Raw genomic sequence first — 25,489 nt, forward strand, 5'->3', positions numbered from 1 at the left:
CATTTTGCTATTAGTTTTTTTGATCCTCTTAAAAAATGAATCCAAATGGAACTTTAATTTTTACTTTGCTTTGTGTATTCCAAATAACTTATAACTTCCAAATAACTTAAATAACAAATAACTAGGATCTACTGTTGATAATAATTTAACTTGTTAAACAAAATTAAAATTAAATAGTTATCAAATAATGTTGTTAATTCAAAACTGCTATTATTCCTAAGCTTTGTCAGACTGCAGCAAACAGCATGGTTAAAAAAAAATCATTTGGTGTGTGTATTTAGCACATACTGATATCATTATATGTGACTTAATGAGCACCAACTTTCTCAAAAAAAAATTATTAGTATGCTAACCTGACATGAGACAGTGTTGAAGTGTAAAATGTAAATTTCAAAGAGCTAATTGAACCCAAGCTTTCAGCTGATACACCTGTTAGACTTATTCTAATAGATGTAAGCATATTGTATTCTGTTTATAACAGCTACTCTGCCAAATTTAGCATTAATTAACAATAATAATAAAAAATATGTTAAATATACAAATGAAATAAGAAAATAATAAATATATTAAAGAGCATTAAATAATTTACTATTAAAAATCTTTAAAACAGTAATATAAAACTCATTAAGTTCAAATCCTTCGTCTGAAAGAAAATTTTTTGTTTTGTTTTGTTTTTTATAATCTTGCTGATTTTTTAAAACCAAAAGTTAAAGCAGAAAATTTGTAATAAAAGTTTTATAAGTTTACTTATAGTATACATATTAAATCTATTATACATGATAGTAAACATATTAAATCTGTTATACATTATAGTATTATGAATAATAAAATTAATATGCATATAATATTATTCATATCAGTACATATTACATACATGATTTTTATAAATAAGATCCTTGCATATATGGTCCTTGCATATATGATATGCTAACTCGACATACTGATGATTTGTTCTATTTGTATACAAATGACACTTACAGACATTTGTATACAAATCAGCCCTAAAAATAAGTTTCGGCATTCGGCAATGTCGACCTAATTGCTGACCTTAAGGTGTTTGAGTTCGGCAAAAAATTGCCAACCTTGTTTCTATTTTTTAAGGTAACTCCTTTGTGTCAAATTTTTTTTGCTGACCTGATAACGACCTCTAAGAGTTCATTTTTCCTAATTCCGAGGACTGTATAAATAGAGTTTTTACATTTACATAATTTTAAATTTATGTTACATATTTACATATCTATACATAAATTTCTTAGATTTTGTTAAAAAAAAGGACTCAAAAATTTTATCTCATTTTTTTGCTCTTTAAAAAATGCCATTAGCCCTGTTTTATAATACACCATCATTAAAGTATAGACTTATGAAACATATTAAATGTAATATTTGATAATAGAAAGGGTTTTAATCCAGGTTGATTTATTTCAAAAAAAAAAAAAAGTGGAAAATGATTAATAATTTTACCACCCTTCATTATTTGATTAATGTTTTTGATGGTGTCAATATTATGGTGCAGCAATTTTCATAGCAAAAAAAAAAATGTTCAAAAATAAATATTCCTGAGACACGAATTAATATTAATTATAAGAAGAAAGTAAAAAAATATTTTTCAATTTTGATGAGATCTTTAGGTTCCTCTTTGGATTCTTAATTCTTGATGGATCCTAATATTTTTAAATTCTTTTTTTTTCTAAACTATATCAACCTTGGACTCAAAAAAAGCAGAAAAATATGTAAACAAAATTTTGTTAATAATAATTTTACTAAAAAAAATTTTTAGTGAAAAAAATATTTGCAAAAATATACCTAAAACCCCAGTTTTGTTGAAGACAGGGGTTTTTTTTATGAAAAAAACAACTATTTTTTTATATTTTTAGTTTTAAATAAAAATAAATATTATTTTCAAAATCAGCATATTATTGCAATCAGCAATCTTTTGAGTACTAGGTTGATATAGAAGAAAAAAAATTTCAACAATATAAGGACCTGTCAAGAATTTAGAATCCAAAGAGGAACCTCAAGAACTCATCTGAATTAAAAAAAAAAAAAAAGTAAGGTTTTTTTTTTCACCAAAAGACATCAATTTGCAGCTCAGGCAAATCAAATTTCGATAATTTTTAAAATCGCTCTACCCCTAGTCAATATTTGAAAATATTTTTTTTTGTTCTTTTTGTTTAACTTTTTTCACAAGACATTAAAAATATTGATGTCTTGTGAAAAATGGCTTCTAAGCTTGACTAAGTGCGCATAGCTTTGAACAGATTTAAAAGTTTTTTATTTTTTTATTTTTTTTGAAACATGTCTTTAAATGTTCTCAAATAAATTTTTAGAATGTCACTATTGAACTCATTGATGTATGGTTTTTAATTTTGGAAAAAAAAAGAAAAGGAGGTAAGAATTTGTCAGTTTGTATTTGCAGACTATCAAAAATGATTTTGATTAAAACATCTGAATAATTTTTTTTTTTTTTTTTTTGCATTACGAAGTTTCTATTTAGCACAAATATTCTAATATAGTACTTGTTCTTTAAAATAAACAAAACGTTTTTAATTTTAATGCATGTTTTGACAACATCAAGACCAGAGAAACCAAAAAAACATCCATAAATAAGATAAAATTAAAATATGTAAATAAAATTGGCATAAAATAATATGAAAATAAAACATATTAAGTTGGTAGTAAAAAACAAAAGAGCTCATTTAATATATGAGCAAAATCCTAATAATACAATAACAAAGTTACAAAAAAACATGTCAATTAAATCAGTGATATCATAAGGAAGCATCAATTTACATGTTCATTTCTGTGTGCGGTTTTTTCCACTCAGTTTATATATTTTCTTTGAGTTTTAATTCAAATTTGTAGCACAAAATTGAAAAATAATCATAGTTAAATTAATCTTTTACAGTGAATATTTCTCTTCTGTTTATCTGATTTTATCTCTCCTATAATTTTCGATTCTAAATGTTTTTATCTCTCCTATAACTTTTGATTTTTAATGTTTTTATCTCTCCTATAACTTTCGATTCTGAATGTTTTTATCTCTTCTATGACTTTTTTTTTTTGTGTGGCTATTTAGATGCATCTCCTATATACGATATTATGACTATTTTGTAGGTTTCAACCTATGGTGAAACTTTGACATTAGTTTTAGAAAAAAAACTATGGATTTTTTTGATTGATCGAGATGGTTACTATTTTGCATTTGAAAACAAAAAAGAAGGTTGATCATGTTTACTTAAAAATCATTGAAGCAGTTTGTCTTGCTGGTAGTTAAGTTTAAAAAAAATTTGATTTTTTTTTTCCTTATACAAGACAATAATGTTTACTATTGATATAGTCTAAAAATAAATTTTTCCAACTGAAAAAAAGCTCTAATCTACATAATGTATATAAAATGCTGGTTTTACTCCATTATATAACTTGATGCACCTATTCTTAAAATTTGCCATGAATAAATTAGCAAGTACACACACAACCTCATGAAACATCAGAGTATTTGGTTAAAATTATTCAACAAGCATTTTTGCAGAGTATATAATAAAAGAAAATCCTTAATTCATTAACAAAGTTAATGAATTATTTAATGAATCATGTTCGCTTCGATTCGAAAGAAAAACAAGAAATGTTTCATAAAACTTTAAATGAGCAAAACTCTTCTATACTGTTATATACTGTTGAATTTGAAAACGAAAGAAAATAACTTAATTTTTTAGAAATTTATATTACAAATACAATGAGCAGATTTTATGACTTTTAAGTACACTGTAAGGATGCGATTGTTTAATTAGAACCAAACTCTAACATCAACCCAAGCATAATCACTTGTAGACTTTGAAGAGTTTTTATGTAGGGCAAAAAAATCTGCTTTCAAAGAATATCTCTCATAATAAATTGATTTCCTCATTTTTTGAAAACAACTATAACAAAACTGGTCTAATTAAAATGACCAAAAATTTTAGATTGCGGTTCAAAAAATATTACATCTAAACAATTAGATAACAGTTTGTTAAGCTACCTTAGATACCTATTATTGGTCCAAAACTCTAAAGAGAATTTAGAAAACATTACATCAGATTTATATTTTATATGTCCCATTCTGAGTAACATATTATGAAACAACAAAACAAAACTACCTTCAAAAACAAATTCGGGTGTTTACCAACTTAAATGCTCACATAGAAGTATATATTTATTGGCAAGATCAAAAAGAAAATTATTTCATGAAATGTGGAACACCAAAGAGCCTGTAAAAATGGGCAAGTTCAGGGGGTCACTAAACATTCTTAAACATGATGTAACTTTGATTGGCTGAATCCTAAGTCCTTTGCAGTCATTCCAGAATACTGGATAAAAAAATTTAGGGAATCCCTGGAGATCAACAAAGCGAGAAATGTCGTATATATATATATATATATAAATTAGTAAAAACACTTATCTAATATTTGATTACTTCAACAGTGTGTTTCACCATTATATTGCTCTGTTCTTTTAGAACATTGAGCACTCTACTTGTAGAATACACTAACATAATTTTTAATTTATGTATATATATATATATACATATATATATATATATAATATATGCATGCATGTATATATGTATGTATGTGTATATATATGTATGTATATATATACATATATATGTATGTGTATATATATGTATGTATATATATATATACATATATATACATATATATACATATATATACATATATATATATATATATATATATATATATATATATATATATATATATATATATATATATATATATATACACATACATATGTATGTATGTATGTATGTGTATAAATATATATATATATATACACATACATACATACATACATACATACATACATACATACATACATACATACATACATACATACATACATACATACATACATATATACATACATGCATACATACATACATACACACATACATACATATCAACCCTTCTCAGAAGGTGCATGCTGTTGCACACCTTATATGACTACGAATATAATATTTTGTTTTGACAACTTGGCCATGGCTTCTTGCATTTTTCAAAAATAATCAAACTAGAAAGGGAAATAAAAACTAAACAAAAAAATACAAGACTAAACAAAATAAAAATCTTAACAAATGATAAAATAAATAAAAAACAAATCAGAAAAAAAGAAGCATATATATGATTTTATATGTTTCTGTTTTAATTTAAAAGTGTTTCATTACAAAGTTACATTACAAAAAATTTAGAAAAATTTAAAAAAAAATGAAGTTTCAAATTTTTTTAATCCAAGCTTAATTACTTAATTAATTACTTCAAAACTTGAAATTAATTCTTAAATTCGATTTAAGAACTTGAAACTTTGATGTTTTCTAATGTCTACAAAAGCAAAAAAATTTGTTGGTAGGATTTGTTGGTAGTTGGTAGGATTTGAACTCTTGCCCAATACCAATATAAAAGTTACGCCTCATAAATAAAATAATTATTCAACCTTTGGGCTACATTAACGTGGCAATATAGAAAAATTATTAGCTTTAAACTATTAGTTGAAACAATTTTGAATTAAATTAAGTTTGAACTGTTAATTGAGATGCTTCTAAATTGAAAAATATATTAGTTTATGCTTTTATTTTTTCTGGTTTATCCTTTGTTTATTTTCTCTTTAAATTACTTTTGGTTTTTTCAGTGCATTTTTTAAAACATGCAAGTTATCAATATATGCAAAAACCTGCAAACAAGTTGTCAAAAAAAAATATGTAAGCACGGTCACATGAGGCGTGTAACCGCACATTGTCAAACGCTTTATATTGTCAGTTAGGTTGATTAAATAATCTAATCTAATAGGACTTTTTATTAACTTTTAATTATACTTAATAAATAAGAATATATATAGTTCCGATAAATTTTGTTCTCAGTTTTTCTTCCAATAGTAAGTAAAACATTGAAACCAGAAGCAAAAGTTGAACAGACGCAAGAGAGATATTGTAGGTTTACAGAGGTGTAAAATTTTCAATGAAGTGTTGTCCAACACAATAATTATGACTTTTTTTGATTTCAATTGATTTTTAATGATTTCATTTCATTTTGAAGGTTTCAAAAACCCTCAATGAAAAATGGTGGTGGGAATATTTCAAATAAATTTCAATTAAGATATATTCAATACCCTTTTGCACCATACTTACATCAGGTTAATTTTTTTTTTTTTTAATTTAAAAATATATTGTTAAATTAGTTAGCAAAATAATCTTTTTCTTTTTGATTTTTTTTCAATATATAAAAAATCAAAAAATCAAATAAAAGAGAACTAAAATAAAATTTATAAAACAACAACATAAAACATCTTGACACGAAACAATACCATAAAACATCTTGACACGAAACAACACCATAAAACATCTTGACACGAAAAATCACCATAAAACATCTTGATACGAAGCAACACCATAAAACATCTTGACACGAAACAACACCATAAAACATCTTGACTCAAATCAACACCATAAAACATCTTGACTCAAAACAACACCATGAAACATCTTGACACAAATCGACATCATGAAACATCTTGACGTGAAACAACGCCATAAAACATTGTGACATGAAAAAGTTGAGGCCACAAAAACATTTTATTGCCTGAGTTGTTTTAATTTTGATTCAATTCATGTCAGCTGTGAATGTTTGATTTTCAAGTTTAGAAAATAAAAGCTTAATGAAAAGCATCTAATCATAGACAAATGTGAAAAACAATGATACAACATCAAGCTTAATATTTATGCAACAAACTGAAAAAAAATGCACAATGTTAGTCAATTATTCATTAAATATGTCATTTTTGCACTGCTGGAAAAGACATCAAAATTTGCAAACTTGGTTTTAAATGATTTTTTGTTTGTTCTTTGTTACAATATTTATGATACAGATACAAAAATATAAAAAAAAAAGAAAAGTTAACAAGTCAAGATATCGTTAAGAAATAAATAATGAAAATAAATATAAAGAACGCAGATACTCAAAGAAGACCATCAGGTCTTGTCACAGAGAAACCGCTATTGAAAATATTAGAACATTTTTTATTTTTTTTATTTTTTAATGGTTATTTCCTTTTGTTATGGTGTTTACGGTTTGCATCAATCAAATTACTATGTCTTTCAAACAGCTGACTCATGCGAACAATGATGTCCATAATTTACTAGATAAATCACTTGCACGCACTGAATCTAATTTGCCGAAAATAATTACTAAATCCTAATTTTTGCTATATATTATTCACTATATATCACTGAATATAATCAATATAATTTCATTTCATTTCCAGACTGAATATAATGCATTTCCAGATTGTTCAAAAAGTTGTGCAAAAGGACCTAGATAGCCATTAATGGTTATTGCTGTGTGTTAAGCCAAATTTCCGTTTACGCTTCTGATAACAAAAAACACCAAGCCACTGCCAAATATAGAAATTAACATTTATGCTTCTGAAGACAAAAAAGCCAAACCACTACCAAAGGATGGTTTACCTCCAAATGTAGCCAACATACATATATTGTCAGATACGCATACATTCATTATTTTTTATTTTATTTTTCTTATATATATATATATATTTATATTTTTGTATATTTTATTTTTATTTTTTATTTTTCAATGTTTTTATTCTTGTTATTTATTTATTTTTGTTCAATTTTTTTATTACAAAATTAAATTTAATAATAAAAGTATATAAAGTTTGTTTTGTTTATTTTTATTTTAATTTATAATATAATATTATAAATTAAAATAAAAATAAACATACAATATTACAATAGAAGAGTTCTAAAACTTAAAAATTAAAATATGTCAAATAATTCACTAAAACTAAACATGTTAAATGATTGGTTGTTGAAAAAAAAAATATATATATATATAAATAAAAAATAATATACATTAGATATATACATGTACTAATATAGATAAGGGATTTTCAAAAATTTGAAAGTAGATTAGTACATTTTCAGTTGAAAAAATGAGTTTTTTAAGATTTTATTTAAAAGAATCAAAATTACATTCTTGAGAAAAATCTTTAGAAGTATTTAGAACTATACTATTCCATTAAAAATGGTCCGCGGAATGAAATAAAAAATTTTCCAAATTAGTTTGAGAAAATGGTTGTCGAATTAAATTATCGTTCCTTAAAATATATTTATTTCTATCTCTTTGTAAATACAAGTTACAAAAAGAAACGGGTGATAGGTGGGTCTTGCATTTAATCATAAAACAAAGAATATTAAAAACATTTAACTCATATATATTGAGTGCTTTCATATCATATAAAAGAGGCTTGGCGTGAGCAAAATGGTCCTTGAAATTTTTGAAAGGCGTGCAACATGCTTCTGTTGCCGATAGAGAGGTTTACGTTTACTTTTATAAATGCTACCCCAAGCAATGTTTGCATAGTTAATATGACAATGAATTAGCAAGTAATATAATTGAATTAAGATATGTTTATCAAGAGCGTTTCTTATTTTGTATAAAATACCTATACTCTTTCAAATTTTATTGCACAAGTTAGCAATGTGGCTTTTCCAATTAGGATTTTCATCGATATATACACCTAAAAATCTTGTCACTAGAACTCTTTTAATAATTATGTTATCGATAAAAAGAAAGAGTAAGTTGCTAGGCAGCTTTTACCATAAGGATGAAAAAGAATCCATTTAGTTTTATCAATATTTAATGATAGTTTGTTTAATCTAAACCAATCGGAAATTTTGGCTAGTTCAATGTTCATGTTGCTAAAAAGTGTAAAAATGTTTTTATGAGAAAGAAATAAGTTAGAATCATCAGCAAACATAATTATCATTAGTTTAGAAGCTTTTGGTAGATCATTAAAATATATTAGAAATAGGAGGGGTCCTAATATGGATCCTTGAGGAACTCCACATGAAATATTTAACAAGTTAGATGATATGTTATCATCCGCATAAACAAATTGTTTCCGATTATTTAGGTAACTTTTTAGCCAATTTAATATATTTCCAGTAATTCCATACCACCCCAACTTTTTAAAAAGAATTTTGTGATCAATAGTATTAAAAACTTTTGCCAAGTCAATGAAAACACGAAAAGTAAATTGAGAATTTTCAAATGAGTCAGATATATATCTTGTAAATTGTAGAATGGCATGTTCAGTGGAGTTGTTTTCTTGGAATCCATATTGATTGCTGTATAATGAATTGTTTATAGTAAGATTGTTTATAGTAAGATGATTATAAATTTTATTGTACAAAATTCTTTCTAAAACTTTAGAGAATACAGAAAGTAGTGAAATTGGACGATAGTTACTTATATTCTCAATGTCACCACCTTTTAATATTGGTATGACTTTTGCTAATTTTAGAGCTTATGGAAAAATTCCTTGTTTAATTGATATTGAAAAAATCTTAAAGACTATATCTTTTAAAACATCAAATGAACTTATAAAAATGTTGCCGATAATACCATCAGGGCCTACTGCTTTGTTAGATTTTAACATTTTAAAGGCAATTTCAAACTCTTCAAAAGATAATTTTTTTTGCAAGATTTGGTCCTACAGACACAAAATATTTAATAAACTCTTCCGTAATTCGTCTTTTATTATATAAAAATTCATTATTATGTTTAACCATGTTTGGCAAAGGTGAAATGTGCATTTTTTGCTGCCAGTAATTTCTTTTATTATAAACCAAGTGCGTTTAAAATTTAATTTATATTTATCTAGTAAATTTAAATTTTTTGTTTTGTTTTTATTTGTAAAAATGCGCTTTCAATCGTTAAAACCTCTTTATCAGCATCAGTGATGCTCATGTCATGCCGGGTAAAATATCATAAGTTATTTTTAACATAAATAAGAACGCCTCCGCCACGCTTATTTGTTTTTCGTGCCAAAATTAAATTAAAACCCGGCAGTTCAAAATTGGTAAAAGAATTTACGTGATACGAACTGCACCATGTTTCTGTGAAGCAGATTATATTAAAAAGATTACAAGTTTCTTCAATAAAATTACTAAAGATTTCAAAAAAAAATTTTAAACTTCGTATATTAATGTGAATTGTGTTAATATTATTTTGATCAAGAAATCCTTTTATTTCATGGGTATAAAAGTAGTTGCATTTATTTTGCAAAGCATCAGAACCAGTAAAATAATTAAGATCAGGATCAGATTCGTCGTCTAATAAGAAATCAATAGTTCGAAAAAAATTATAAAAACTAGACTCTAAATTTAAGGTTTCGTTAGAATCCATTTAATTTTTTTTTTTTCATAATCGAAATGATTATGAAAAAACAAAAAGATCAAAGAATTTCTTTTATAAATCCCGTGTGATTAATTTATTATATATAACTTTAGCGTACTTATCCTTTGCCCTTAAATCTTTTGCCTTAAATCTTTTGCCTTATTCAGGAGTTTTTTTCGCAATTCCAGCATATGATCACTATAATCTTCATTTATTTAAACTTTTTGAGTCCATAATTTCATTGTTGTGTATTTTCTTAATATCGTGGCTTTATCTTTGTAGTTAAGAAATGTTATTACGATCAATCTATTTTTTTAATTGTTTTCAGGTAATTTTTTGCCAACTCGATGCACCCCTTTCAATTTCATAGTTTCCGTGTAGCTGAAGTTTATTATTTAAAAATTCCCTTACTTTAGTTTCAATGTCTTCCCAACTTTCATTTTCAATTTCTTCAATCCCACAGAATCTTAAGTTATTACGTCGATTTCTGTCTTCAAGTTCTGCCAATTTGTTAATGATGTTAGTATTTGCATATTCATTTATCAATGATGTTTTTGATGTTTGATGATCAGCAACTATTTTATCATAATTATTACTCACAAATTCAACAGCATTATGAAGTTCGCGTAATTCCTTTTTTAGTTCCTTGTTCTGGTCAATTACTGAGTTTTATTTGTTTTCAAGTTTTTCAATTCTATCATTAAACATCTTCATAATAATATATTCATGAATACCAGGACTCACCATAAGACTTGGTTGCCGTTGGCAAACATTTACAGTACTCTAAGTTAATTATAGTAACTCTAGGTAACAAAAAGTCGATAAGTTTGTTTTTATGTTAAATTATAAAAACCAAAAATTAAAAAGAAACTATTTTTTAAATAAAGCCACTGTTTAATTTGTTTAGAATAGTAAAAAAAAACAGATTTCTTTGGCAAATATTCTTAAAACCAAAAGCATGGTAATTGTTCAACTCAATACCTGCCTTTCTAACACCAAAATGAAGATATTTGGATCTACTTCGAACAAGTCAACAAGGTTTAGTCAAAATGAACCATGTTTTGCACAAAAATTTGTGACAAAAGAAAAAAACTCTTCAAAGTCTTTATGCTCTCAAATGTTACATTTTTAAAATAAAATGAGGCAGAATCAGAGAACACGGATATTGTTCATACCACAAATTTAAAGGAACATAAGACAGCATCAGCGAACACAGATATTATTCATAGCATAAATTTGAAAGAATATGAGACAGCATCAGGGAGCATGGATATTGTTCATAGCACAAATATGAAAGAACCTAAAGAGTTTAAAAGAAATAAGCAATCGTGTTTTCAAGAAGTATAAAATTAAAAAATTATTTAAAATTTTGTGCTTAAAATTGCTAACTTTTTGTGTGGAGTCACATCCCAGTTAATGTGACATCGACTCAGAAAAATAGAGGAAAAAACAGCCACAGTAAGTTTGAAGGCTAATCACAGCAGTTTAAAGGCCAATCACAGCAAGTTTGTTTGCTCTGGAACAAATAAAAACAAGTCCAAGGAATTTCTATAGAAGCTTTTTTGATCATAGCTAAAGACTGGCCTTCATCTACTTTTACGTAAACCATCTTTTCAAATACTTTTCAGTGTTGGGAGTAAGCAAGAGACTGTCCTGCAAAACCTTTAGAGTGCAGTATACTATTAAAGAATGTTGACATCCTTCAAAGAATGGCAGAAAAATTTGAAAAATACTAAACTTTTTATCGTAGAGTGAATCAATAATTAAAAAATTTTTTTATTTTTGAAAAGAAAGCATTTTTTACTTAAAATGTAAAAAAAAAAAGACACTCTATATGGAAGTTAAAGTTTTGCGCTTATTGGCAATCATCTGATGTGAGGTACAAGTTCAAAATTACATACTACAACAAATCAAGTTCTGGTGTCTTTATTCAAAGAAGAATGGAAAACTTATCAAATAATGAGAGGAGTTTTTTTATGTCTACATTCAGAGAATCTTTTGTTTAGTAGGTTGTCTCTTTTTTATGTCTACATTCAGAGATTACCTCTTTTGTTTAGTAGATAGTCTCTTTTTCAAAATAATATTTCAAATTTCTCTTTTAAGCATATTTTTGATGCAAGATTGTATGGTTTAATGATGCAACATTTAATAAAACGATTTCCATTAGATTAAAGCTGTCATTTTCTTTTATTTCCCATATTTCAGAAGCAAAACTGTCAAAATAAACCGCTATAACTATCAGCTATCTTCTCTCCAGCGAACACATTTTAGACTTAAGTCTTTGAAAAGACAAATTTCAGACATTGCCTATTTCAGAATTGGATTATTATATTGATCTCTAGTGCATTCACAAGGCCTGTTAGAGTTTAAAATAACTTTAAACAAAAATGAATACTAAATATTAAAATACTAAATTCAAACATCAATTTAATATTTCATCAAAAATTAGTTTAATATTCAAACTAAAATGACTTCAAATAATAATTTTTCAGCACACTAATATATAATGAATTAATTCTTTAAACAATTTTTTTAGCACTTATTAATTTTTTTTTTTTAATTTCTTATTTAGTTGGCTGTTTTTTCTAGAAGTTTTTAAATATTTTTGTTGCAATTTTTATTTTTGTAAAATTTTATGAACTCCTAATTTTTTAATTTAGGAAAAGAAACAAAAAGTTCTAATGCAAATTTGAAACTTCCAACAGATCCAAAAAAAGTGTTCTCATAACATACAAGCATTTATAACGCACCTAAAAATACTTATATAGCATTTATAATACACCTAAAAATGCATATATAACATTTATAATACACCCAAAAATGCTTATATAACATTTATAATACACCCAAAAATGCTTATATAACATTTATAATACACCAAAAAATGCTTATATAACATTTATAATACACCCAAAAATACTTATATAACATTTATAATACACCAAAAAAGGCTTATATAACATTTATAATACACCGAAAAATGCCTATATAACATTTATAATACACCCAAAAATACTTATATAACATTTATAATACACCAAAAAATGCTTATATAACATTTATAATACACCCAAAAATGCCTATATAACATTTATAATACACCCAAAAATACTTATATAACATTTATAATACACCAAAAAATGCTTATATAACATTTATATAAACCCAAAAATGCCTATATAACATTTATAATACACCCAAAAATACTTATATAACATTTAACATTTTAATGAGTTACTAGTTTGTTAATATTTTATTTTATTTACAAAGCAGAAACAAATTCAAAAATTAACAAAATCAAAAAAACTTTTGATCAGAAAAAACATGTAATAATGTTAAAATCATTGTTGAATATCAATCTTCTGTATGATTTTATTAGCATAATTTTCTAAAATTACAAATTACTTATTCAAATAATTTTTTAAATTTTATAAACTTTAACTATTTCCTTTCAGATACCCAGGATGCTCTTCTGTGTGGCTTTTGTAAAATAGCAAATAGTTCTTATCAAAATGATTTTCATGATGTTTTTTTGAAATGGGTGACTGAAAACTGTTTTGATGATATAATGTATGTATGTTCATAAAAATATTTGATGTTCTTTTTTTATAAGCCAAATTTTTTAAATAAACTCAAGGAAAATGGTATCGTAAAAAAAAAGTTTCAATGTTTTGTCTGATATAATAAAATAATTGACTTGTGCCGTGGTGACCTTTTTTTTAAGTTTTATATTTTTTTTTTACTATTTAATTGCTTTTTATCAATAGGTACCATGATGATGTTTTAACCATATTAAGTTATCCAAGTCACGAGTCTCTCGATGGATTTTGTTTTAAACTAGCAAAAGATTTATTGTCTGTTGAATATTGGAAACTAAAAGTAGATAAATTAATAATTAATTTGTTAGTACAAACCTTCATGATATTTATGATGATGATGATAATCATGATCATAATCGTGATCATGATGATGATCATGTTGATGATCATGATCATGATGATCTTGATCATGATGATGATCGTGATCATGATGATCATAATCATCATGATGATGATCATCATCATATTGATGATCATCATCATGATCATTATTATGATCATCATCATGATCATCATCATGATCATTATTATGATCATTATTATGATCATCATCATGATCATTATCATGATCATCATCATGATCATCATCATCATCATCATGATCATCATCATGATCATCATCATCATCATCATGATGATGATGATCATCATCATCATCATTATCATAATCACTATCATGATCATGATGGTGATCATGATGATGATCTTGATCATGATGATGATCTTGATCATGATGATGATCTTGATCATGATGATGATCTTGATCATGATGATGATCTTGATCATGATGATGATCTTGATCATGATGATGATCTTGATCATGATGATGATCTTGATCATGATGATGATCTTGATCATGATGATGATCTTAATCATGATGATGATCTTGATCATGATCTTGATCATGATCATCATTTTGATCATAATCATGATGATGATCATGATGATTATCATGATGATGATCATAATTATGATGATGATCATGTTAATGATCATGATCATAATGATCTTGATCATGATGATGATCGTGATCATGATGAACATAATCATCATGATGATGATCATCATCATGTTGATGATCATAATTATCATCATGATCATCATCATAATCATGATCATGATCATCATTATGATCATCATTATCATAATCACCATCATGATCATCATCATCATGATGATCTTGATCATGATGATGATCTTGATCATGATGATGATTTTGATCATGATCTTGATCATGATAATGATGATGATCATGATGATGATGATCATGATGATGATCATGATCATGATGATGGTTATGATGATGATGATGATGATCATGATCATGATCTTGATCATGATCATCATCATGAACATCATCATGATCATGATCATGATGATGTTCATGATCATGATCAGGATGATGATCCTGATCATGATGATGATCAGGATGATGATCATGATTATTATTATGATCATGATGATGATGATGATCATGTTGATGATCATGCTCATAATGGTGATTATGATCATGTTGTTGATCATGCTCATGATGATGATCATGCTCATGATGATGATCATGCTCATGATGATGATCATGCTCATGATGATGATCATGCTCATGATGATGATCATGCTCATGATGATGATCATGTGCATGATGATCATGCTCATGATGATAATCATGAAGATGATCATGATCATGATGATGATGATCATGATGATTATGATGATGATCATGATGATGATCATGATTATGATGATGATCATGATCGTGATGATCATAATCATGATGATGATCATGATCATGATCATAATGATGATGATCATGATCATGATGATGATGATCATGATCATCATCATCATTATCATAATCAAGATCATGATGATGAACATGATGAGCATGATGATGAGTTTAATTTATTTTATTAACTTATTGATCATTAATTAATCTCTTAAATTTTAGGACTCCAAAAAAATGAATGCTATTTTGTTTTATTCAAAATTTCTGGAGAGGATTTGTCTAAAATTTCCATTAAATTCAGAATTAGTTATTGATACTACGATCAGATGCATGTCTGAAGATAATGTAAGTAATTTTAAAAATAATATAAGTAATTTCAAAGATAATGTAAGTAATTGTAAAGATAATGTAAGTTTCATTAGTTTTCAAGTTAAAAATTTTTTATAAATTTGAAATATTTTTTAAGATGTTAATCTTGTTTAAAGATTAAATGTTTAAACTTTAATTTGTGTCTTTACTAAATCTTATTTTTATTAATTCGTGTCTTTTCTAAATCTTATTTTTATTAATTTGAATTTTTTTCAGAATGTGTTGGAAAATTTTGTTTTAAATTATGAAGAACATCAAATAGAACTTTTTCAAAAACTTATAAGGTTAATAATTTTTCTAATTGTTATAAGGTTAATAATTATCTAATTGTTATATGGTTATTAGTTTTTTCAAAAATGTATAAGGTTATTAATTTTTCTAGTTGTTCTAAATATAGCCAACAGTTGAACCAATTACAAGTGTTATATCTTTATATTAAATATTTTTAATTTTTAGAACAGGATCTGCAAATGAGCTGCATTATTTCTTGAGTATATTTCAAAAGCACAAAAGACTAGATGAACTTCTTAATAAGTGCTTTTCATTAATAAAAGTAGAAAATTTTACTGATAAACTCTGTGTAGCCATTGGTTTTTTAAATGAAGTATCAGAAATAAAAAGGCTCGCTGATCATTATATTTCAGAGTTACTTTCTGGTGTAAAAGTTGAAGGTATTAATTAAGTCATTTATGTTGTTCTGTTATTTTTATATGCCAATTATGTTAATTTTTAAATATGTTAATAAAAACTAGCATTTCAGACCTTTAAAATACGGGTCTTGATAAGTCTATTCTACACCACCTGTTTCCTTACTTCAATATTTTCTACACTAACTGTTTCCTTCAATATTTTTTAGTAAGCAGTAGAAGAACTGTCTACCTTTTAAAGTTATTAATAAAAAAAAAAGTTTATAATATAACTTTAAAAATTTTTAATTGTTTTGGTAGTCCTTGCATGAACCACTATTAAGTGGTGAAAATAAAAATCTTTCAAATCTTTGTTTTAAATTAACAGTTAATGTTCAATATTTTATAACTTCTTATTGTAAAATTGTAAACTTCTATTAAGTTTTTATTAAATTTTTTTCCAGACCAACTGCGGCTTGTTAGGAACCTTGCTCCGTTATTTAGTTTTGAAGAAAATAAAAGTTTGAATGTCAAATTATTTTTCCAATAAAAAAAAGGTTATCTCTTTAATGTGTGTTGAACGCGTAGACTTAATCTAAGCACATTAATAGCTGAAGTAACTCTATTTGTAATTATAAAAAATATCTCTATTTCATGCAATTATAAAAAGTATCTCTATTTCATGTAATTATAAAAAATATTTCATGAGTAACAGCAGCATTAAATTCATTATTAAAATAATATAGGATTATAATCCAACATACTTTATTAGATTTATAATCCAACTTTGTAAAAATATTTGAAGAATGTGCTAATGATACTAAATATAAAAACTCATTTTGTACAGTTAAAAAAATGTTTTAAAAAGATGATACTAAATAAAAAAACTAATTTTGTTCTGTTTAAAAAATATTGGAAAAAAATAATACAAAAAAATTAAATTTTGTTCATGAAAATATAAGGTTTAGTTACATTTAATAAAATGTTTTTTTATCAACAAATTTTTTTTATATCAACAAATGATTTTTATATCAACAAATGATTTTTATATCAACAAATTTTTTTTTTCAAAATGTTTTGTACAAGTTCATACATTTTTGTAAACCTTTCTTTAGGTTCATACATCCTTGAAGCATCATTTAAAGTTCATTCATTTTTGTAAACCTTTCTATAGTTTCATAATCAAAATTATGTTTCATTGTTTTTTTAAAAACAACATGTTTTACTTTGAATTGGTTTTATTTATTACACAAATTTTATTTATAAATAAATTAATTTATGCATTATTTATTTTATAACAGGTAACTTTATGTCATGCAAATTGCCTTATATCGTAATAACTTGAATATATCTTTACTTTATTTTTAAGATATCAGTTTCAAAATAAAATGCTTTAGTAATTAGGTGTTATTAGAAGCTGTTATATTGGAAGTTGTTGGATCAGGTATTATTGAATCAATTATTGTTGTATTGTGTTTTTGGATCAGGTATTGGAACCATTATTGTTGTATCATGTGTTGTTAGATCAGGTTTTATTGGATCAATTGTTGATCATGTGTTGTTGGGTGTAAAATTTTTAATATATTTGTACTACCGCTCATTAGAATTGCGGTGTATACCAATTCAATTTCATGTTTCCAGAAAAATTGCTCAAAATTTTATTTTTTAGTGAATGCAATTACAAAAAATGTTGCATTTTATTTTTACACAATTGTGAAAAAACAAAATACAATTACATTATTACATTAAACAAACAATTACATTACATCTTTTCATTGAAGAAACATTAAAGCCCACATTGTTTGGTGAATCTTATAAAAACTGTTACTAAAAAAAGTAAATCTACAAGATTCACACAGCCTTTCAGGATGACACAGACAACAAAGTTGAAATGTCTTGTTGGAATTCTGAGTTCTTAGATACAACATCATTGGGTTGTTTTTTTTGGAATTCTGAATTTTTATTTACAACATTTTCTATAACTATAATTATTCTTGGGATTGTAGTAAAGTCCTCCAAGTTGATTGGTTTAATGTAAAGTCTTCCTCTAAGTTTCTACTAATTGGTCTAATGTAAATTTAGTGTAAATTAGTTTTGTTTAGTGTTAGTGTTAGTGTAAATTTAGTGTAATTTAGTAGTAAATTAGTAGTAAATTTACCTTTAACCTAAAAGTTAATCAAATATTTTTGGATTCTGTTGATATTTATTTTTCTATAAAGCATAATATCGAAGTTTGAAATGCATTATCTCTCAATGAGGAGTAAATAGAATTTTCAACAATTCTTAAACCTTTATCTCAACCCATTTATTAGGAAAAAAATTAAATTTTAATATTAAAACATTGTATGTGTAAAAATCTATATATGACCGCAATATACTGGTAAAAATTTCATAAAATATGTTCAACTCCTGCTAACAAAACTTATAAACCTCCCTATCCATTTATGTTTTCATAAAAGATAAAACATTAGTATTTACAGAAATGTAAGTATGTAAATGCTGCATCACCTTTGATCATTATAAAGCTGTAAATAAAAACAACTAATTTTAAAGGCTCATTAAATAACTTCAAATGGAAGATAAAGTCGAGTTTGAGAGCAAACTAAGTTGTTGGTTTGTAAAAGCTTCTCTTCAAGTTTCATCATTCTTCAAGCTTCATTAGCAGTAGTGAAAAGTATACAAGTGTGGGAAAAAAAAAGTGTACCTATGGTTGTTTGCAGATCATAAATCATAATTGCCCACTAGAATACTGAAAAGAACATAAAAAAAAGTTTTCCTTTTTTTTTCAGTTAGCTTAAAGGTTATTAGCAACAGGATAAGCAACAAGTTCAGCGAGTTAACACAATCAGCAACAACAATTTGTACTTGTGAGTGAACCAACACAATTAACAACAATTAGCAACAAGTTACACTTGTAAGCAAATCAACAACAACAAGTTATTCTCATGAATGAGTAAACACAATAAATAACAAGTTATTCTTGCAACCAAGTAAACACAATCAACAACAAGTTGTTCTTATGAACGAGTAAATACAGTCAACAACAACAACTTGTGAGCGATTCAACACAATTGTTCAAAATTTTAGTCATTCATCTGACAGCAATGTTGAGAGTTTGTTTGGGAACAAAAAATAAAGACTTGGTATTTTTTTTCATTATTCTAAGTTATGTTTTGTGCTTTTTTGTGTTAAGTTTTTTATTTCATACCACTAAAGTTATTTTAGTGGTATGAAACGTAAAATGAAGCACAGTCGCACATGACATCAATTTTGCACCCATAAATATTGTTAAGGTAATAGAAATATTGTTAAGGGAATAGAGGTTGTTTACAATGTGAATTCTTTGCAAAATTCAACACAGCATGGATCTCTATCCAAAAGGTCTAACTGCAATCAAACTAAAAACTACAATCAAAATAACTTATACATTAAAAAGTCTTGTATGTTCATCAATCCTATATTTATTTAAGTAACTTTTTGATTTAATATTAATTTGTTTTTATTGTATATTTAGATATAATTTTCAGTATTTTCTTGAAAAAGTGTTATATTTTTGAAATTAAAGTTCTATATGTTTTTGTTGTTTTTCCAGGTTTTTTGTGACAAGATCATATGTAACTAAAAATATTAAACATAGAAAAAATTTTATAAACTGTAATACACTGTACAAAATCATTTTTATTCAGTTTTATTCAATCATTTTTATAGATCCCCATAAGTCATGTTCATTCAAAAGTTCTCAAAGTCCTTCATAAATTGTCAATAACTTTCCATTCTTCAATACCATTGGCTTTAGCCTAGTCTCTTTTTTATTGTTCTTTATCACAACTACTTGATAATCCATTCCTGCTATCTTTTTTCCATCAAAATGCAAACACCAATTCTTAACCTTTAGTTTTTTTTTCAATTTATATTGCAACTTTTTATCTTCTGATTTGGATTGTTGGTTGAGTTAGTGCAGAAAGATCGACACCAGCCATTTTAAGTTGTTGACACTGCAGCTTCTCGTGTACTCAGCTTTGCTTGACTAACCGATTTAACACCCTTAACTGTCCTCTATTTATTTGTTTATTAACATTTATTGAAAGTTTATAACCACTGACACTGTTGCTTACTCATTACTTTTGAGTTCCTCTCTGTATTCATTACTACTTTTGAGTTCCTCTCTGTATTCATTACTACTTTTGAGTTCCTCTCTGTATTCATTACTGACTTTTGAGTTCCTCTCTGTATTCATTACTACTTTTGAGTTCCTCTCTGTATTCATTACTACTTTTGAGTTCCTCTCTGTATTCATTACTACTTTTGAGTTCTTCTCTGTATTCATTCAAAATTGGAGTTGATGGCATTGATGGAACATTTCCTATTTTAATTTTTTTTTAAGAAATTTTTTTAAGATCATCAGGCTTCATTGTAGTATATCCCACTCTACCAAATATCTCTAACATTGCTTTAAATAAAGATTTTCATCTTCAGAATATAATATAATCAGAATATAATAGAAATCAAAAAACCAAGTACTTATAGGTTTATTAGATGGGATTTGATAGTTTATTAGAATAAACCTTCAAAACCCATCTAATAAACCTATAAGTACTTGGTTTTTTGATTTCTATTTGTTTCATTTTAATCAATTTTTCTATTATCTTTGGCATTGATGATTCTTGAGATTCATTTATGTAATCTTTTACTTTTCTCTAATCAAATTCTTTTTCCATACATCACTTGATATTTTGGTTGCAATTTTTGTTTGACATTTTGAATGTTGTGTACCAACTGAACTTGTAATGCCTTATACTATCTATTATTTGATTAGGTATTTAAAACAAACAACATTTTTTGAAAATATTTATTGTCAAAGTCATATTATTATTTTACAATACATATTATTATTTTACAATAATAAAAAATATACTTTTAAAAATATTTTTTAGAGTTTAAAGTTTTATTAAAAGTGGTATGGTGTATCTTATCACAATGGCGCCAGGTTGATAACAACTGTAATGAGGAATACAAAGACTATGCAACAGACTTGTTGAATTATATTGTTACCTGGTGTTCTGAAAACAATCATCTTCTACTTTTATCAACATTAATCAACAATGATATCTTGTTAGATAAAAATATAATGTTATTGCTGTGTCATTTGTTGCAGACTGCTGGAATTTGTATGCGAACAGAACATTGGGACTTTTATCTATGTTCGTTAGTGGCATGGCTTCAGGTTTTTTTTTATACTTTTACAATTCAAAATTATTGATTCAAATGATTATCATATTTTAAAAATATTTAGTTGAATAAAATTAAAAAAAGAAAAAAAAGGTGAAAGTATTAAAAATTAAAATTTAATTTTTTTGAACTTATTATACATTTAAATGTTTAATTTTCATTTAACACAACATTTTTTAAACTAAACTATATTAACCTAAATTTTAATCATAGACTTGCGAAGAAACATTTTTGTTGTCAATTCTAACCGATTGTTCAATTGAGTTTATGATTTCATGTTATGAAATGTTTCGTATTTTGGCTGCAATATTTGACAAATACACAAGTAAGTTAATCAAAGTAAGTTAAGTAAGTAAGCTTTATTTGTTTTGTACTTGAGTTTAGTAAACAACATAACCTGTCATTTTTTTTTTTTACTGCTTAAATATTTAATTCAGTTAATTTAATTCTGACTTTTAAAATGTTTAAAGTGTTCTTATCCTGTATATTATAGAGTGTTTGTAAAATATTATAGAGTGTTCTTATCCTCCATTGATTGGATTAAGTATATCTTTCGATGGGCTTGTGAATGACACATTACTTTCAGAATGGAAAGAGTTTTTTCTTCCAGCTTGTCATGCTTCTATTCATAATGTTGCTATGAAAGCTCTTTTAAATGGTTCATTTTAATTTTTTTTTCTTTATATATTTAACAACATTTAAATGAAAGTAAATTGTACTGATTTTTTAGAATATCAATGTGTACCTGAGAAACTATGTTATGCTATATCATCTGCAATGCAGTTTGTATCCCGAGAATATATTATTGAAAATCTTTTTAAAAATATCACATCTGAAATACAAAAAAAAAAAGTAGTTGGTGACTTATTTAAATCTTTAAACAAAATAATTTTCAATGGTCCAGTGCATTTTAAACTTGAAAGTTATCACATTCTATCAAAGTATTTTTTTTAATTTTTTTAAGAAAACTTTACACATGGAAGACTCCATTACATATGGGAGACTCCATTACATATGGGAGACTTGGGCTAGACTCCTAAAATAGCAAAGCTCTGTGTTTTTTTTACTTTTCTTAAAATAATAAATTAGGGTCACAGTTGATTTAATAATCAACTGTGACCCTAATTTAAATATGTTAAAATCATAATTTTAACATATTTAGTTCTTGATTTTAACTGTATATAGATATTTTAACTGTATATTGAATTTTTTTTTGTTATTCTCCTCTCCAATGCTGAAAAGGCCACTACAATCAAGGATGCTACTTTGTTATGGTTACAACCCTCTCTCAACTTTTTAACTCCGAAAGACAAACCTTGACAAACAAAGCCGCAAGGTAGTAAAAATAATGCAAGGTAGTAAAATGTTACTGAATATGAACAATTGAGTGTAATGACACTCAACAGTAACAGTTGGAGCTGTAATAAAGTAAATAAATGTCATAAAATTAATAGTAACAGTAGAGCTGCTTATGTTACATATATATAAAATAATTAATTAGAATGTACATTTTAAAATAAAATATACTGTGCTAACCTAAATACCAAGTGTGTAAAACTTATTGTCGGCTTAATCATCATTTATTTCAAAGATAATATATTTTTGTATCATAAAAAGATTTAGTGACAATTATTTCAACTAGCCTCAGTCTCCAATTTTTTATTTCTAACTAATCTCAGTTTCCAATTTTTGTCTAATCTCACTTATCTGATTTGATAGATTAAGTGATTTTATTGAAGAATTTCTTTGTAAGAATATTGAACCTGAATCAAGTGAATATGAACAATTGAGGTAATGTTTTGTTAAAAATTTTTTGTTCCTAAATTTTTACTTTAATTTGGTATAATATATTTTAAAATTGAATTTTTTTGCTGTTTCATATAATATTATTTTTTTAACTAAATTTTCACTTTAATTTTGTATGATTTTCTTCTTTTAACATAAAATCAACAAAATTTTTGGAACTTATTATATTTTCTTTAAACTACTTTGGCTGTTTTCAAAGTTTTACTCATAAAATATTTAAATTTTGTACAGTCCCAGAGATATTGCAATTTTAATATTAACCTGGTTTCCGAAAATGACATGTGACATGACATTTAAAAAAAATATTTTCTCAATAAAATGAGAAATGACAATGGCAAATAGCCAATCAGGTGTGATATTGATGTGTTTTTTAAATTTAGACAATTATATAGTTTATAAAAAGTTCAGTTGATGAATTGAGCATTCGTTTGAAAAACTTTATTTGAATGAAGTTATCTATCATATCTACCAGTACAAAACATTTAACTAAAGTAGGAAAAATGTAAGAAATATTTCCTCTCCTAAAACTCACTAAAAATTAAGTAAAAAAGAAGAACCTTTATTAGAAGAAATTCTTTCTACTTTTTATATCAAATAGTTTATTTAAATGTGGCTAAAACATTGGCTTAATGACATCAGAGGCATGCAAAGGCCAACAAGATGCTATTGAAACTTTGAACAAAAAAGAAAAAAATCTTTGCGCTGAATCAAAATATCAAAATTGACTCGTTATTTGAAAGACATTCTACAAATATTTGAAAATGTATCCTGTATGGCAGAAAGTTGTAATCTATTATAACAAGCTGCTTGGACACACATGAAAGTTTGTAGCTGTAAAATTTGAATATTATGTATAACTTTTTAATTTGTATTTTCAAAAACATAACAAAATTAAGTTTTATACATATATACAACAAGCTTTTACACTTCAATTATTATATTTAAATTTTCAGTCATTTTACTTTCATAGTACTTTTATTTTCACTGTTATTTTTAGAAAAATTTTAGATTACAACAAAACACATGATATGATTAGAAGAAGTTTGAATATTACTACGGGAAGAAACTCTGAAAAACTTGTAAACAAAAGATTGCCAAAAGAGATCTCACAGAAGAGGAACAAAGTCTCAGGGTGAAACAGATGAGTATTTTGTCATATCATCATTCAAAGTAAAAAGACAGGAAATCAACAAAAATCTTCAAGATTTTAACATTTCTTTTCTAAAGAATAAAATTTTTCAAAATATATAGACTTAAAAAAAAAGTGAAAAGTTGTACACATTAACGAAAGTGAAAGGTTGTACGCATTAATATGAAAGGTTTTATGCATTAACGTGAAAGATTGTTTGCATAAACAAAAAAGGTTGTATGCATTAACGAAAATGAAAAGTTGTATGCATTAACGAAAATGAAAAGTTGTATGCATTAACGAAAGTGAAAAGTTGTATGCATTAACAAAAGTTAATATGTAAAGTTAACCAAATGAAATGATAAAGAATGTAATTAGAAAAAATGAGCCTCAGTTTCCTTCCTCAGTTTCCCTTCTCAGTTTCCCTCTTTAGTTTCCATCCTCAGTTTCCCTCAGAAAAAGTGTATGAAGAAATATTGTTTCAAAAAGAATGTTAAATATTTTGATGAAATTATAGGCTTGATAAAAGAGAAAATTCTATGTTCCAACAAAAGATTTTCTGTTCAACTTCTCACATTCATCCCCCCAAGTTTTTTGATATTAGATTTACAAAATGACTGCAGTTACAAAATACCAAGCAAAGATGACTAGAGAACTTTTTAACAAAAAAGGATTGTTAGCTATTTCTTGATTGTATAAATTTTTACCTTATGACTCAGGTGATGTTGAACTCTGGAAAATAAGATTATGTAAGCAATTTT

General features: G+C 25.7%; 1 protein-coding gene across 2 annotated transcripts in view; it reads left to right on the top strand.

Annotated features, from left to right (window-relative positions):
• The window catches only part of LOC100211926 (E3 ubiquitin-protein ligase listerin), a 181,666-nt gene that overhangs the window by 150,483 nt on the left and 5,694 nt on the right, over nucleotides 1-25,489 (top strand). For both annotated transcript variants that reach the window (XM_065792890.1, XM_065792891.1), the window contains exons 15-25: nucleotides 2,328-2,388; nucleotides 13,703-13,817; nucleotides 14,015-14,126; nucleotides 15,792-15,914; nucleotides 16,155-16,222; nucleotides 16,395-16,609; nucleotides 21,499-21,788; nucleotides 22,007-22,118; nucleotides 22,308-22,451; nucleotides 22,524-22,734; nucleotides 23,513-23,584. In XM_065792890.1, coding sequence (XP_065648962.1) covers nucleotides 2,328-2,388; nucleotides 13,703-13,817; nucleotides 14,015-14,126; nucleotides 15,792-15,914; nucleotides 16,155-16,222; nucleotides 16,395-16,609; nucleotides 21,499-21,788; nucleotides 22,007-22,118; nucleotides 22,308-22,451; nucleotides 22,524-22,734; nucleotides 23,513-23,584 — 1,523 coding nt within the window. The remainder of the gene's footprint in view (nucleotides 1-2,327; nucleotides 2,389-13,702; nucleotides 13,818-14,014; nucleotides 14,127-15,791; nucleotides 15,915-16,154; nucleotides 16,223-16,394; nucleotides 16,610-21,498; nucleotides 21,789-22,006; nucleotides 22,119-22,307; nucleotides 22,452-22,523; nucleotides 22,735-23,512; nucleotides 23,585-25,489) is intronic.

Source organism: Hydra vulgaris, chromosome 03, assembly GCF_038396675.1.
Source record: "Hydra vulgaris chromosome 03, alternate assembly HydraT2T_AEP".
Taxonomy (NCBI): Eukaryota; Metazoa; Cnidaria; class Hydrozoa; order Anthoathecata; family Hydridae; genus Hydra; species Hydra vulgaris.